At 41.5% G+C, this 17,508-nt stretch overlaps 1 protein-coding gene across 1 annotated transcript; it reads right to left on the reverse strand.

Annotated features, from left to right (window-relative positions):
- Nucleotides 1-5,813: 5,813 nt before the first annotated feature.
- ZHX1 (zinc fingers and homeoboxes 1) lies at nt 5,814-11,384 on the reverse strand. Its single transcript, XM_006830687.1, has 2 exons — nt 8,538-11,384; nt 5,814-6,009 (listed from the first exon to the last, which is right to left on the reverse strand). The coding sequence occupies exon 1, from the start codon at nt 11,181-11,183 to the stop codon at nt 8,541-8,543; it is 2,643 nt and encodes an 880-aa protein (XP_006830750.1). The 5' UTR covers nt 11,184-11,384; the 3' UTR covers nt 5,814-6,009; nt 8,538-8,540.
- Between the last annotated feature and the right edge of the window lie 6,124 nt (nt 11,385-17,508).

Here is a 17,508-nt window from a genome sequence, read left to right on the forward strand (position 1 = left end):
TGAGGAGGCAGCTCTTCCCCAGTCACATTTTGAGTGCCTTCCAACCTGAGGGGCTCATTTTCTGACACTGTATCTGACAGTGTTTCTCTGCTATTCATAAGGTTTTCAGTAACTAAATATTCGGAAATAGTTCGTCACTCCTTCTTCCTAGTCTGTCTTCATCTGGAAGCTCATCTGAAACGTGTCCACCTTGGGTGACCCTGCTGGTATTTAAAATACCAGTGGCATAGCTTCCAGAATCACAGAAACTCACAAACCACCACAGTACGACAAACTGACAGACGAGTGGTGGACCACTGCCATAGAGTGACTTAAAATGAGGCTAGAATTTCGCTTATCAGGATGGCCTTACTCTCCAAAGGCCCTAGGGGAAAGAAGGTCCTTTTTCTTCCTCCTCCCAGCTTCTGGTAGCCCAAAGCAGTCCCTGACTTCGCAGTTGCAGCCTAACCCCATCTCTGCCATTCTCCTCCCTGTGTGTGCATGTCCCCCCATCTCTGCCATTCTCCTCCCTGTGTGTGCATGTCCCCCATCTCTGCCATTCTCCTCCCTGTGTGTGCATGTACCCCATCTCTGCCATTCTCCTCCCTGTGTGTGCATGTCCCCCCATCTTCTTTGATAAGGATGCCATCTTTGTGGAGGAGGACCCTCCCCACTCCAGTGTGGCCTCATGTTTTAATGAACTGTTGTTGTTGTGAAGTGCTGTCAAGTTGATTCCAACCCATAGCGACCCTGTATAGGGTTTCCGAGGAGCAGTTGGTGAGCTTGAACCGCTGACCTTGCAGTGCAAGGCTTTCAGTCCAGCGCATTAGCCTATAGTGCCATACCAGGAGTTTTTTGGATTTTTTTTTTTTAGTGTTTTATTGTGAATTATATGATTGTTTACATGGGAGAGCATTAGTTTTAAATTCATTCTATCGTACAGCGTATCATTGCCATGGTTACAATCCCCTCCATGCATCATCAAGCAACCAAAGGGTATACCCTGCAAGCCTGCCTCCTACACTATCCCCCTCCCCCCAGTCTTTCAGCACACAGTTGCTCTCCCTCTCTGGATCTAAAGCCTCCAGCTGCCCCATCGCTCCATGTCATTGTCTCTGCCTAAACCAGGACTTTTTAAAAGCCTATTTCCAAACAAGTCCCCATTCACGGGTACCAGGGGTTAGAACATCAGCATCTCTTTGAGGGAGCCACAATTGAATCTGTAACATGCCTTTTCCATCTTTTTCTGCTTATTTTGAACCAAATATACCTTTTCACTGAAGGCATGAGTCTTATCCACAAATTCTCATGGACGTCTACCAACTTAGATGAACGTTCCAAGCACACTCATTTCCTTGCCATAACTGTATAAATTTTATGGTAGGTGCATTCATTTAGTCAACTAAAATTTGTTGAGTATCTATTCTAAGCCAAGCACTGTTTCAGATGGAAGCAGGATACAGTGGTGAAAATGACAGATCACATCTTTGCTCTCATGGCATTTAAGTTCTGGTGAGGAGACCAAACACGACAGGTAACTATATAAACAAGGAAATGTTAGATCATGCTGTTATAAAGTTGAAAGGGTGATTATGAGACAGAGGCTACTTTAGGCAGTGTAACTGAGAACGGCCCCTCTGGAGAGGTGACCTATCGACGGAGCTAGAATGAGGAGCTGGTCCTAGGGGCATCTGGAGCTCAAATACGGCACACCGAGGAAGAGCTGCAAGGTAAAAGTGGGGGGCAGAGTGACGGAGAGGGCTGGAGACAGGAGGCAAGCAGGCAGACAACAAATCTTATAGTATGTGATGCCTGAATGAACACATAAGTCAATGACCTAAACCCCCAGTGCATCACATCAAACCTCTGGTTTCTAGTGCATATGAAAGGTATGTTTACACTAGACTGTAGTCTATTAAAATAGTTCAGGTGGTGCAGCGTGTTAAGTGTTGGGTTATTAACCACAAGGTTGGCAGTTGGAACTTCCTAGCCGCTCCAAGGGAGAAAGCTGAGGCTGTCTGCTCTTGTCAAGATTTACAGCCTCAGAAGCCCTAGGAAGCAGTTCTCCTGTCCCCAAGGGTCACTCTGAGTCAGAACTGACTCTACAGCAGTGGTGGGTGGTCTACTAAGTGGGCAATAGTATTGTGAACAAGTTTAAAATATTGTTAAGAATGACCAAAAGGTGACACAGAGACATGAAATTCCACCTGGAACAATGGTACTGGTAGACTTACTTGCTCAAAGCAGGGCTACCACAAACCTTCAATTTGAAAAAACTGCAGTATCTGTGGAGCACAATGCAGTGGGATCAAAAGAGGTATGCCTGTACCCAACAAACTAAATCAACAAAAACGTGGTTTCTGCCTTTAAAGTGATAGCAGAATAATATAATCTAAGTAAGGATAAGCACTGGACAGCTAGTCACAAGGTTGGCAGTTCAAACCCAGCAGCTGCTCCTCGGAAACCCCATACTGGGTCACTATGAGTCAGAAACGACTCCACGACACTTAACAACAATGAACTAAAGGGTGCGTAGAGTCAAATGTGACAAGTGCTGAGTAAAGGCCTAAATCAAGACCTGGAAGATAAAATACAGGGAGGCTTGTGGGTGGGGAAAACAGACAGTATTGACTAGCTCAGCCCTGGTGGTACAGTGGATTAGGCATTGCCCTGCTAACCCCAAGTTCAAATACACCAACAACTCCAATGGAGAAAGATGGGGCTTTCTGCTCCAGAAATGATTTATAGCCTCAGAAACCCAGAATCCATTCAATGACAGTGATTGGTAGTGGTGAAGGGCAGCAGGGACAAGAACCTGGAGGTGACACCGTCGGGGAGAGCCGACATAGGAGAAAGCCCATTCATGCAGCCTTTCAATCAAAGCAACCTCGCACCTTGTTGTTGCTGAGTGCACAGCCACCCTGTATAGGGTTTCCAAGGTACAGCTGGTGGGTTTGAACCATCAACCTTGCAGTTAGCAGTCCAGTGCTTATCTTACAGTGCCACACCAGGAACCTTGCACCTAGTATGTGGAAAATATTGAATACCTAGTGAACACATCACTGACTATGTTGTTGTTGTTAATTGCCATCGAGTCATTTCCAACCCATATCGAGCCTTTATAGATTTTCCAAGGAGCAGCTGGTGAACTTGAACCACTGACCTTGCGGTTCAAATGACTTTGCAGTCCAGCACATTAACCCACAGAGCCAAACCAGGATTCCACTGAATATAATACGGGATTGAACAGTAAACACCGATAGAGAAATATAAATTCAAAAGAAGTTTAGAGAAATGTGAGCTTAATCTCATGAGTTTGTGTTTGCTATTCCCATGAGCATTGTTGTTGTTGTCAAGTGCCGTAGAATTGGTTCTGACTTATAAAAACCCTGTATAGAGTTTCCAAGGAGCAGCTGGTGGATTTGAACTGTCGACATGTAGTCACGGTCCAGTGTTGATCCTACAGCGCCACACCAGGAGTCCCGATGAGCATTATGCCCTTGTAATGTTTTTTTCTTTTTGCTTCATTGTACATTCACTTGGAGTTTAAGGTGTCCAATTCTCAGATGCTAGCCTGCATCAGAACCACCTGGTGGGCTTGGTTGCTGGGTCTCACTTGAGTGTCTGTTTCATGGGGTTGCGGTGGGGGCGGTGAAGACTGGGGACCACATTTTGAGGACCACTGGTCTACTTAAAAGAACCAGCTACAACCAAGAAGTCAAATAAAAGTGATGATGGTGAGACACGACCTGTGATCCCCAGACAGGGAGAGTGGGCGGGAGGGTCTCCACAGGCACCTGCCACACCTGAACATTGTAAAGTGCACGTTCACACACACACACACACACACACACACACACACACACACAGAGGCACAATGTGAAAGAGTACTCTCTAATGTGCTCAGAATCTTTTAAGTCAGAGGTATTTATGGAAATGTGGAAAGATTCTAAGAACCCAGAGGAATGTTAAGCACTAAAATTTCTGGTAATTCTTATTTTCCTAATTTGGAGATGTGAAAACTCGCTGCTCAATTACCTGAGTTACAAGTGGAAAGCTACAAGCATGAATGCACGTATAAGCCCACTAAGCTGTTTCTTAAAAACTGACTCAGTTACTAAAATGGGGGAGGGAGGAGGGAATCACTCACTGACAACTATGAAGCACTGTTAACTTTTATTTTGTATTCAAGGGCACCGTCAACCAGCAGAGGAGGGTTCTTTTGCTCTGTCAGGAAATAGATTTAAAGGCTAGCAAATGTCAGAGCAGAATTAAGTGCCGAGCTCTGAGCGATGGGGGAGCTCACTTTCTATTAGACAGAGTGAACCCACGGAAAGGGAAACAGTATAAATATTTCCAACGGCTTCAGTTCCAATACCTGACATTTCTAATTTTGAAAACACTAAAATCATTGGCAAACAAAACTCAGACCACATTAGCAATGGTTTTAAAAAAGGGAGCGATTTAATCATTATAATACAGAGTGCTTTAAGAAGTTTTTAAACGTGTAAAAGAAAAAAAGGGTTTAGTGCATTAAATAGTTACAGTCTTTACATTGCTTCTTTAAAAAAAAAAAAAAATAGTTAACAGTAGTATGAAAAAAGCCACCCACAAAGCCAGCTGTCAGAGTGAAGCATTTTGGAATTACTAATAAAGCTATAGTTAAAAAAGGAAATTTTCATAAAAATGAAAGCAGCATGCACATTTTCAAGGCTTTTCCATAACATTTTCATTAGCTGACAAACATTTAGATAAAAACCAAGAGCTTGGTATTTATTATTCATTAAATTAGATCAAATAAACTGGCCAAGCCTACTACATCTGATCATTCAGAAAAAAAACTTTTTAAAATCCAAAGTGAATGAAACTCAACATTGCTTCCAGAAGAAAGTACATTTTGAAAAATGGTCCTATAATCACAAAAGAAACGGTCCTTCTTGGCCTGAATGAACAGCACCGGTCTTTACAAATAAGTTAGTAAGCACTCTCATTCTCCTGGTATGGCAGCAGTTAACAGTTAATACTTGCATGATTCTTAAGTGAAATGCTAACTTAACTCACAACCAAAGTTGCTATACCAATTTTGCTGAAAGATAATTCTTGTAAATTCTGAGGTGACACCTGTACAAATATTTCTGAGAGCCACATGATTGTTAAAAACTCAAAACAAAACAAAATACAGCACTAAGTATACATTTAATATATGATTCTTTTTCACATTTTTGGTACATTTATTTCAGAGTCTCTCCCTATGCAAATTCATATGCCAGTTTCTCTTCCTTCTTCGGTATTATCTTTAGTTTAATAAAAAAGAAAAGAAAAGAAAAATTCACCTCCTACCAACAAAAGTAACAGAAGTATTACAAGAAGTAATAGTAGCATCCATGAATGTGTTCAATGTAAGCGCCAATCATTAAGGACCTGTATTACTACACAACCTTACTGTTCCAAAACATGTCAATAGGCTGTTTATCCACTTACACTGAAATGATATAAACCCATGCACAGTTTTTAACCTTAGTGCTGGGGCCTGTAAATAAAACAGAAATAAATCAGGTTTTCTTTCTGTGTCTAACAATTTTTACTTTGTAAAATGTTTGGTCACTCAAAGCTATAAGCTTAATCACATATCAGAGAATACAGGCAATAGAGCCCATCTTAAAAGACATACAGTATTAAGCTGGACAAAAAATAAGAGCACCAGCTCGAGTGGTCATCAAACCCCTTCAGAACGTCTAAGAAGCCGAATGTCTCCATCATAACAGAATAAAAATGTGCTGTATTAAAATCTGAAATTTTACAAGGTGTTTTTAAATTAGTGTTCTATTTACATTGCAGAACTTCCGCCAGCTGGAGTAGTTTAACTTTGGCACAACATACATTAAGTTCCACTTCTTTTGGGTATTGAATCCTAGTGTTTGAGAGTGTATATGCCCCAAATGTTTTCAGTTGCATCAAAGATTGGGCCCATTCACAGTAAATCAGACATCTTGAGTTGAAGAACTGATTCTCCTTCAACGCTTTAGGCAGCTATAAAAGAAACACATTATAAAAACTGAAATTTTGAAGAAAATCACACTTTCATTTTTACCACTTTTAGAAACAAAAACAGAGACAAGTTAGCCATGAAAATATATCCTCTGTATTTTCTTATTAAAACTGAGATCACTTGCTATGTACATCTCGTGTACATAACGCACTAGACTTTGTTTAGATTCTTACATATATATGTTCTGCCTCTACCAACTTTGCTTATAGACATGTGTCACCTTAGATTATAATTTAGAGAAAAATTAGCAGGAAGTACATATTTCACCATCAGTATCTGTAATAAACAATCTGTGAAATCTTGTATTTTCTATATACAAGGCAGTCATGTTCAAAAGATATATCTCATTTTCTACAACTATTTTGGAAAGGTTTTGGGTTTGTTGTCTGCTCAGTTTTTTGCAAGTTGAACCATATTTCAATGAACAAGTAACGAGTTAGAAGAAACTTAAGGTGAATTCTTCAAGATGAAAAATTATTTTATTATGCCAATGGTAATGTACAAATTAATGTTTTATAAATTTTGACTTTTGCGTATTTCAAAAAACAAGACATTCCACAAATTGCATGAATCATGTGTATGATATACACGCATCTTTCTGTGAACTTTCTGACCATAATGGATACCCATTATCATAGCTAAATGTAACATAAGAGCTATTCATACAGACTTAAGGTATCGTCAAACTAAGGCATACAGAAGTTTCACATGATTTTCAGAAGAGCCCAACTCCCCACCGAGACACGGCAGAGGTTACTGTGAGAGCAACAAAAATTCATTCGGCAACAAATTTGTTGATTTAATCTCAGCCGGGTACACATTCTTGTGCTTAGCAATAATAATAATAATAATAATGCTTGTTAAAACTCTTTTCTGCATCTAGGTCAGAAGGAAGCTGTCCTGACGATTTCGGGCATTAGGAAAGGCAGGGCTTCTCTTTGGGATTCAGCTGTACAGAATCACGAGCTCCTTGACATTTGGAATGGTTACATTATGATCTATACCCTGGAATGAGATTCATACCGCTTATTAAAATAGGTATGTTTTTAGTTTCATCTGTTTTTCTGCCAGAAGGGGAAAAAAAACAAAACTTAATTAAAAACAAAAACAAAATAACCTTGGCAGGACTGCTGAGCAGTAAGAATAATACCTGTCACAGATTGAGCTCTCTATAAATATTTGTTAAATAAGATCAAATAAATACAACCAAGGATGAAGACAAGAGGGAGTCAAGGAAATAGTGCACATGGATAAAAGAGCATAGAAGAAAAGAATGGGGTCTGGGTGCACGAAGCTAAGGAAATAATACGTTCATATGTAAACAAATCATCCAAGGCCTGGGCCTCGTTTGCTCCTTCTCTGCTGAAAACACCACAGGAGTTTCTAAGAGCAAGATGCTACCTGAACTACTGATCTACACACAACAGCCTTTCCATGACAACAGGATTGTTTTCAAAATGTGTACATTATCTGGGAGGAGAAGAGATCTGTGCCATTAAGAACTGAAGGTCCTAATTCCAAACCAGGTCTTTGATTTGTAACTACAGTTATACTTTTACATATCCCCATTTATAAAATAATTAAGATTTAAGGAACATGCCACAATCTTTCACATTTAAAGCACATTAACTTTCATTTTTCTGATTAGAAAGATGGAGTTTTCACCAAACGCAGTGTATCCGCTAGTAGCGGTTTGTTTTATATTTCAAGAATGAAAGGATGTTTTAAGCAGTGGCACTAATTTAATATCAAATCTGTTATTTACCTTGTAATTGCAGCATCTGATCTCTTAGATCGAAATAATTTATATCACAGTTTTCAAAAACAGATGTCACCTAAACAAACATGAATTTATGTATGGCTTAGAATAGACCTCTGGCTTTTTAATAGAAAAAATATCAAATACTTTTTAATACATAAAGCATTTTAAACTCTAGCTGAAAATCTGGTAATGCTGGGGTAGGGGCAGGCAAGCAAACATTTAGGGTTTAGTAAATCCTGAAATACAATGAAGGAAAAAAACAAAGATACCCATTTTCACGTAGTTTTCCTAAAACTGAGCAAACCTCACCCTTTGGTAAGTCTTCCCTTCGGTATACTTTCCCCTTCTTTTTAGTTTTCATTTTTGAATTCTCTTAAACAGGCAAAAAAATGAAGCTTTAGTGAAGGGAGGGTTGCAAGAAATACATTTTTGTTATCTCTAGTTTTTGTTTGGGAATTCTGCCCTGCCCCGACACCAGTCTCCCTTAGAGCAAAGTAAAACACATATCAGAGGGAGAACAATTAAACCAACAGTAAACGCGACATAAAACAGACACAATAAATCATAATACTCAAACTGCACGGTGATCTGCTCATAGGCTGTTAGCTATCCTAGTGGCCCCCAGTCTTCTTATTAGGTAAAGGGAAAACTATTTTAGGAAAAATGACCAAAAGGGAAGATGACTAACACAGATGGCTCTTCTAAATGTCAATGGCCGATCAATAGAGACTCAGATGAAAAACTTACATTTCAGTCATCTGATTTGGAAAGTTTCCGCTTCACGTGCCGGGGGGGCTCCCAAGTGTCACTATCATCTGTTTCTTCTTCATCCTCTTCCTGATCGTCAATCACGTCCTCCTCTTCCTCCTCCTCCTCCTCGTTTTCTTCAAATAACTCCATGCCTAACTCGGACCTCCGCTGTCTTTCTGCAAACCACTCTCTGACCTGCTCGTAGCCCATGTGCGATCTGTTCACAAGTTCGTCAAGGTCTTGTTCGTTCAGAAACTTGTGCTTCAGGTAATAATCCTTAAGTATTGCAGTTCCAGTTTTGAACTTTATTAGGGGCAGCGTCCGGTCCCAGTTCATTCTTTTGCCTCCCCGAGGCCGCCCACGCGGCCGGCCACCTCGTCCCCTGCCTTTGGGTCGCCCTCTCCCTCGCCTCCTAAGGTAAGATAGACCATTCAGGCCACTGGAGTTGGCGCTCTGGTAGTAGTAGTACCATTTCAAGTTTCCATTTTTCCAAGCATAACGGGTATCCCCAAACCAACTGACGATGTCTGTTCTAGCCAGCCCACTTTCTTCGGCCAGCTTGTCATACTCCTCTGGGGACGGCCACTGTGTTCGGACAAATGCGCTCTTGAGCATGTGTAACTGCTCAGGGGATTTCTTGCACATCTTGCCTGTGCTCGCGGGCTTAGGGGCACCAGATTCTTCCCCAGGAGAAGGTTCTCCAGCTTCTTCTTTGGCACTGCCGGCATTGCCCTCATCTATTTCTGTTTTCTCTTCCTTTAAAGCTTTCGATTTATTCCGCTCTGTGAACCAAACATCAATTTCTCTTCTGGTAAGTTTGGTTTGCATTCTTAGCCTATTTAATTCTTCCTCTGTAAGCACGGAGCTGTTGAGAAAACTGGCCTGCAAGGCCCGAAGCTGCTCTGCAGTCTTTTCTTTAAACTTGTGTGGTGTTGAGTCGGGAAGAGAATTCCAGGCTGGTTTGGGCTGTGAAGCAACACCCGGTGGCGACTCGGTGGTCTCGTCACTGGAGTCTATGATAATGGTGGCCGAGGACTCATTGTTGAGATGCAGGTACTGATTACTCTTGGAGTTTCTCTGGTTGTACCTGGTGTCACTAAACCATTTTTTAATCTCTCCTTTCGTTAGGCCGGTGATTTTCATAAGTCGGATAATTTCTGAATCATGGGGAAACTGATTTTTAAGGTAGCTGACTTTTAATTCTGCCAGCTGCTCTTTAGTCTTTTTTGCTCGAATGCCAAATGAGTCAGGGTTTAGCAAGGTGGCTTCATGTTTGACAAGCTGCGAAGCTGGAACTGTTACTGCTGCTGCCGCTGCCGGCTTTGCTTCTCCAACAGGCTGAGCAGCAGGTACCTGACTTTTCTGCACATTGGTTTGATTTGGGACTCCTGCCACTGTCAAAGCGATTGGAGCTGTGACTGGTAAGGTGTTTGCTCCAGCTACCTGTGTGAGAACCAGACCTGGCTGCCCTACAATCTGGCACGTCTGTAAAATGGATGGTAAACCGTTATTCGCTGTGGAGATGTGTGTGGGGATCACGGTTAGGGTCTGAGGTACAGTGTGTAACGCTCCATTGAACTGTTTTCTCCTTGCCTCCTCTACTTCCTCGGGAGTCCAGCTAACACCATGTTTGAGACGCTGGGCTGAGAACCAGATCTTGATCTGCTCCTCTGTGTATTTTGCTTGGGCAGAAAGAACGGCAATTTCTGACATTGTGGGATAGGGAAATTTGTTGTAGGTGTTAAGTAAAAGGGGGTTGTTATCCAATGCAGCATTGTAGGTAGGAATGCTATTGACCGGGATTAAGACTTTGGGAATCAAGTTGGAGTTCTGCTGGGCTGACATGGCAGTTATGACCTGTGCTAACCCAGGAAGGACTGCTGCGGGGGCCATTACCGTGCTTGCGGTATTTGAATGTATTCTGTTCATAATGGAAGTACTGATATTAGACTCAGAGGCTGAAGAACTTGGTTTTTCTACAATTTCTTCATGATCTGGTTTTATTTCATTCTCTTTCTCTTCGGGAACATCTTCAGCTGAGTTATGATGAACTGTAATCCGTTTGTTCTCCACTTTATTCTTCATCATTTTCATGATAGGAGTTTTACTAATAGATATTCCTGATGAAGAAATGTCCGTAGATTCTGCTTGCTCTGAATTTTCCTCTTTCACAAAACTACCATCAAAAGTCAGATCATTTATGGTTTGCTCAAAGATTGTCTGGTTGTTACGTTTCACCATAGTCAACTTGAAGTTCTCTTCTCCCGGATGATACTTCAGATTATGCTCAGAAAGTGCATCATACCTTTTGGTAAGAAAATTGCATTCAACACACACATAGGAGGAATTTAGCACAACATTGGGATGTTCTGAATCCACGTGAAAAGTAAACATATTTAGATCTGGAGTTTGAAAAGTACAATATTTACATTCATAGCCACCTTCCACTTTTTTATGTTGCTGATTGTCAGAATCCACAGACTCATGAACGTCTTCATCGCTTGAGAGACTCTCTGCTCTGGCGTTTTCCACAGGTGTTAGAACAGGAGGCGCTTCCTCCACATCTGATACCACCTCCAGGTCTGGATCCTGTTCACTGGCAAGGACCATGCAGGGTATTGTTGACTTGCGCCTGCTGGCCATGCTGAGGTGCTCGGGCAAATCTCAGTGCTGGTTACAGAGCATTGAGGCTTAACACTGTCCAGGATTCTTCATTTCAAAACAATGGCTTTCGGTCCTACAAGTCCATTTCTGTGCTCAGCCAGTCTCCTTAGCAGTTTTTCCATGGTGCAATCAAGTGAAGAGCTTCTTGTTGGCGGGTAACATACTGCTGACTTGCTGAAACTCCACTCACCTACATCAAAAGAAAAAAAATTTAAATGTTTCAGAATGAGTGATTATGTATGATACTGTAGACAAATTGCAGTTATACATCACTTATATGAAGCCGCTGGATAGCTCAGCTATATTGGACCAGAAAACAGGTCTTCAAAGGATCAGAATGGGTATCTCCAACCAGACTCACTGTGGATCACATACTGTACTCATGGATCAGCCCCAGACTTGTTTATTTGGACATTTATGCAGCTATATCCTGTGTGATGCAATAGGATAATGCACTGGACTTGCAAGGTCAGTTTGAACACAAGGTTGGCAGTTCAAACCATCAGCCGCTCCTCAGAAACCCTACACAAGATCGCTATGGATTGGAGCCAACTTGACAGCATGTGAAAACAACAACAACATATATTAGAAGGGAAGGGGGAAAGGGCCTGCTATTAGCAAGTACACTTGTATTGTCAATGTAAAATGACAATCTGATAACAATCTTATCAAAAGTGTAGAAAGCTCCCACAGTACCCCAAAACTATGAGCGTTACCTGTATAAAAAATTCAATTCATCACTATGTCTTCTTCTTCTTCCTACTCACCTAACTCATAAGTCCAAATGCTGTCCGATAATGGTGGAAACAGTACACATTAGATGGCTCATCATTTCAGAAACATGGTTTTTAATCATTCTCCACATAATATTACCAGAATTTATAAAACACATCTAATCCTTATCATTTTCCTTGAAGCTTAAGACAAGTCCCCGGTGCTAAAAGAATAAAGTCCAAACTCCTGTTCTTGGTTAACTGTCATCGAGTCAGTTCTGACTCATGGTGACACTATATAGGGTTTTCAAGAGGCAGCTGGTGGGTTTGAACTGCTGACCTTGTGGTTAGCAGTCCAATGCTCATTCTACAGTGCCACACCAGGGCTCCATTGGGTACATAGAATTCTCCTCACCATCTAGCTCCAATCTCACTTTCCAGCCATCTCTCTCACCTCACTCCCATTTCCTTAGGCTGGAAGTGCACCAAAAGTGAGTGCTGTGCTAGGCACACTCAACAGATGCTCAGACCTATGCTCAGGCAGCTTCTATGCTGGGGCATTCTTCCATGTCTGTGCACTTGAATTCTCTACCCACCCAGTTGTTAAGTGCTGCAGAGTTGGCTTTCTTGTTAACCTGATCCTATTTCCTCCTCTAGTTATCTTTTAGGAGCTCTGGTAACATACTGGTTACAAGTTGGGCTGCTAACGTCAAGGTCAGCTGTTCGAAACTACTAGCTGTTCCACGGGAGAAAGATGAGGCTTTCTGCTTCCCTAAAGATTTATAGCCTCAGAAACCTTATATAGGGTTACTATGAGTTGGAATCGACTCGACGGCATACAAACACCATTTATCTTTTATGCCAGCATTTACTGTATTGTAACAGAGTAATATTAATTTTGTCTGCCTTCCATCCATATTCATGATCTCCCTATTATAGGTACTGTGTCTGACTCATTTTTTAATGCTTTATTGGGATATTACAAAGCTACCAAAACTCCAGATGTAACCAGGGACTCTTAGGTAGTCAGTCAGTCCAATGCTCTCCCAGTTGAGTATCTTTGGTGGACTTCTCATTCATTTTTTTAAAAATATTGTGAACTAAATGAAAGTTTACATGGGATACCATCAGTTTTACACCATTGTATCATTGCTATGATTATAATCTCCTCCATGCATCATCATTCAACAGTATGTACTTTTATTCCCTCTGCTGTTGTTTGGTGTTTTTTTGTGTTTTTTTTTTGGGGGGGGGGTGGCGTGTTACACAAAACCACTCAGGAATATATAATAATTAAAACAACCAAAGGGCACATTCTGCAAGCCTGCCTCCTGGCCACCAGCACTCAGTCTTTCTCTTTCCATGAGTCTAGAGTCCTCAGCTGCTCCCTCTCTCTCCATGTCCTCTTCTCTGCCTCCATCTCTGGTGTCGCTGCTTCTCTGGATTGTTGTTGTTAGGTGCCATTGAGTTGGTACCAACCCATAGTGACCTTATGCACAACAGAACAAAACACCGCCTGGTCCTGAGCCAACCTCACAATTGTTGTCACGCTTGCGCCCACTGATGCTGCCACTTGGGGGGTCCTCCTTGCTGGGGGTCCTCCTCTTTTTCTCTGACACTCCACCTTACCAAACATGATATCCCTCTCCGGTGACTGGCCCTTCCTGACAATATGTCCAAAATATGAGAGATAAAGTCTGGCCATCCTGGCCTCCAAGGAGCACTCTGGCCTGGCTGCACTTCTTCCAACACAGATCTGTCGGTTCTTTTGACAGCCCATGGCACTTTCAATATTCTCCTCCAACACCATAACTCAAAAGCATCAATTCTTCTATGATCTTCCTTATTCACAGTCTAGCTTTCACATGCATATGAGGTTATTGAAAATACCACGGCTTGGGTCAGGTGCACCTTTAGTCCTCAAGCTGACATCTTTGCTCTTCAACACTTTAAAAAGGTCTTGTGCAACAGATTTGCCTAGTGCAATACATCATTTGACTTCTTGGTTGCTGCTTCCATGAGTGTTGATGGTTGACCCAAGAAAAATGAAGTCTTTGACAACTTCAATCTTTTCTCCATTGGTAAGAATGTTATTTATTGGTCCACTGGTGAGGATTTTTGTTTTCTTTTGTTTCTCTAGATAGGGTCTCACATTCCTCTCGTGCTCTTCTCCCTTGATGGTCCTAGGGTCCTCTGTTTCTGGACTGTAAGATTAACTACTACTCTGTTTTGTTATAAAACTTATACCTTTATAGTTGTGATGGCTGCAATTAGTGATGATACCAATTACTCATTATTGAATCATAAGAATCTTATCCCCATCTCTTTTCACTAGACCTGTCTAGACAAGCTGAAAACTATCCAGTGGGGACTCTACCTTCCCCACACACTCTGAAACTAAACTCCCTCTTGAAAACTTGTAAGCCAGTCACTTTGTGCTTTTATCGCCCCCTCATTTTAGGTAGCCAATGTCTAATTTATCTGTCCCTATTTACCCTGTATACAGAGGGGATAGGATTGATTCTTGATGTGAAGACTCTTTCCCCTTCAGTTGGTATTTTGAGCTACTACATCCATAAGTATAGGTCAAGTTCATCAAATTGTAGCAATTTATACTTGTTTCCTTTATCAAAAATTGTTTATACAAGCAATAGAAGCCAGGAATAAGATGCCAACCCACATGGAGATTGCCCGGGAGCAGAGAAGCTCAGAGACTAGGACCTTCCTCCAGAGCTGACAGAGACCCATCTCCCCTAGAGTCAGCAGTCTGAAGCTGGACTGGGAGCCGCTGAAACTGTGAGACAATAGGCTTCTGTTTATTAAAGTCACTCATTTATGGTATTTCTGTTCTGGCAGTATGAAATAACTAAGACAGTGCTTAATTAATGTTTTTTTCCCATCCCTGGAAAATTATTTTGAGGTAGGGAGAGAAATATAATTTATTTAGTGACACTGTTGTTGTTAAGTGCCAGAGTTGGTTCCAATCCATAGTGACCCTGCATAATAGGGTTTCCAAGGAGCAGCTGATGAGCTTGAACCACTGACCTTATGGTTGAAAGTGACTTTGCAGTCCAGTGCACTAGTCCAAGGCACCACACCAGGAATTCCATTTAGGATCATACCCAAGATTTTTAAAAAATTTACCATTGAGTCAGTTCCAACTCATGCAATCCCATGTGCTGTGAACTGTATGTCATGGGGTGTTCATGGCTGTGACCTTTCAGAAGCAGATCGCTAGGATTGATTTCTGAGGAGCTTCTGGATGGATTCGAACCACCAACCTTTCAGTTAGAAGCCCAGTATTTAACTGTCTGCAATACCCAGGGACTCCTAGTTTCATACACACACACACAGACACACACACACACTTTTTTTTTTCTTTCCCTAAAGCAAATTAGGAGTCCTGATGTGTCACTGTAGGATAAGCAGGGGACTACTAACTGCAAAATTGATGATACAAGCCCACCAGCTGCTCCTGGGAAACCCTAACAGGGTTGCTATGAGTTGGAGCCAACTTAACAGCACTGAACAAGAACAACACCAAGGCCTACAAACTGAATGGGAAAGTGGGAGGGTAAGAATACAAACTTCCCTGGTATGGTGCCAACTTACCAACTTTCGTCATTTAACTGCAATGGGGCTGGGACAAGAAAATTGCATTATAGAAATCGTTATTAGACAATACTGCCTCTCTGACAATCAGCTAAAAACATCTCGAAATCAATTTGGAGAACCTTGTACTATGTATCTGTAAAAAGGGGGTAGAGGCCAGTTACATAATTGAGCAGCTAAGGTGGCTTTGCAATGAAAAACAATTTAATTAAACTTTTGTTTGACTGTAAAAGAAAAAAGAATGCTTTAAAAGTATCTAAAACCATAAACATGATTACTTTTGAAAATGGTTTTCAGTTCATCTTTCAGGAGAAATACAGCAAATAATTGATCAAATCAATGTATTGTTGTACCACTGCAAAAAATGTGGCAACAACCATGTCATTCTACCGCACTCTCTACTTTTCATCAGGTTCAGTAATTCATTGCAGTTGCCACACAGAGCGCAAACTCCACACTCAGTACAAGTTGCTCTTGTTGTTAAGTGCCATCGAGTCAGTTCCGACCCCTAGCAACCCTGTACAGGGTTTCCAAGCAGCGACTGGTGAGCTTGAACCACCAACCTTGTAGTTCAAACTGACTTCGCAATCTAGTGCATTACCCCACAGCACCACACCAGGGCTGACACAGTATAAGTTACCAGGTTACAATCAGGAGCAGAAATGCTCAGGGCATAGTTCTTTTAGTTAGGCCTCTTCTCAACCCTGTCCACAGGCCGGTCTCTCTCTATCCGGGCAACAAAGCGCTTTAGAGCTGCCGATCAATGCTCAGAGACACTCCACTCCATTATAACCTTTAACCTAAAGGCTCCAGGCTTAGCTCCGTGTATCATCAAACCTAGCTCCCCCAGTTAAGTGCTTGGCTGTACCTCATTCTGAAAGCAAACTTCCTGCCCAAAGTCACCCAGCCTTACTACACTGTAATTGCCACTAACACTGACTATCAAAAAGGAATTACCAATTTACTGCTAAACTAAGAAACCGAACTTAAATTTTCATAAATTATAATGATGGACAAAGACTAGATAAGAATATAACAAAATGAATATAATCTCTTTCACATGAGATTATGGGCAACAGTTTTATATGTGGCATTTACAAGTTTGCTTTAATACTGTTTTAACATTGCTTTATTATAAAATACAACAAACAATAGGTCAAGCCTAAAAAATAGGAAAATAGATTAAAATATTTCCATGGTCATTTGTCTCAAGCTGAAAACACAGTTACCTTTCTTTTCCTTAACATAAAAATATGTATCCATAAAGATTTTTCCAAGGGGGACCGGAATCCCTCAGCATGGAGTACACTCAGGAATATTCCAGACATTCTGTGGAGTTGCTGTCCCACGCTCTTTGAAGCAAGACTGTTTCTATGAGCTATCAGGGTCACCCACAATCCCTAGAGTGTACTTCTAGGCCAAGCCAATTCCTATGGATCTATGTCCTGGTGTGGCACTGTAGGAATAAGCACTCAACCACAGGTCACTTTGAACCACAAGGACGGTGGTTCAAACTCACCAGCCGCTCCTCACAAACCTTATACAGGGTAGCTATGGGTTGGAACTGACTCAAAGGCACTTAACAACAACAAGATCTATATATTTAATCGACTGTAATTCCAACCTCATTGAAATAATGACAAGAGAGTTGCTCTACAGAAAAGCATTTGATGGACACTGACCTAGCCACTAGGGGCTAGAATTAAAAGTGAAGCAGTCAGCTGATCTAAAGTGGGGGAAGACGTGCGAGAAGTCCCAAACTTACAGACAGTACCCATTTGACCTAGCTTGGATGGCTTGCTAACCAGAACTCGGTCAGATGAAGATACAGAACTTTGATACAGGGAGCAAGCGTAAATTGCTACAACTTGATGAACTGGACCTTTGCTTATGGATGAAGTTGCCCAAAATTCCAACCAAAAGGGAAGGATTCATCACATCAAGGACCAAGCCTGCCTCTTCAGTACACTAGGGTTGAT

Source organism: Chrysochloris asiatica, unplaced genomic scaffold (genome assembly GCF_000296735.1).
Source record: "Chrysochloris asiatica unplaced genomic scaffold, ChrAsi1.0 scaffold00001, whole genome shotgun sequence".
Lineage (NCBI taxonomy): Eukaryota > Metazoa > Chordata > Mammalia > Afrosoricida > Chrysochloridae > Chrysochloris > Chrysochloris asiatica.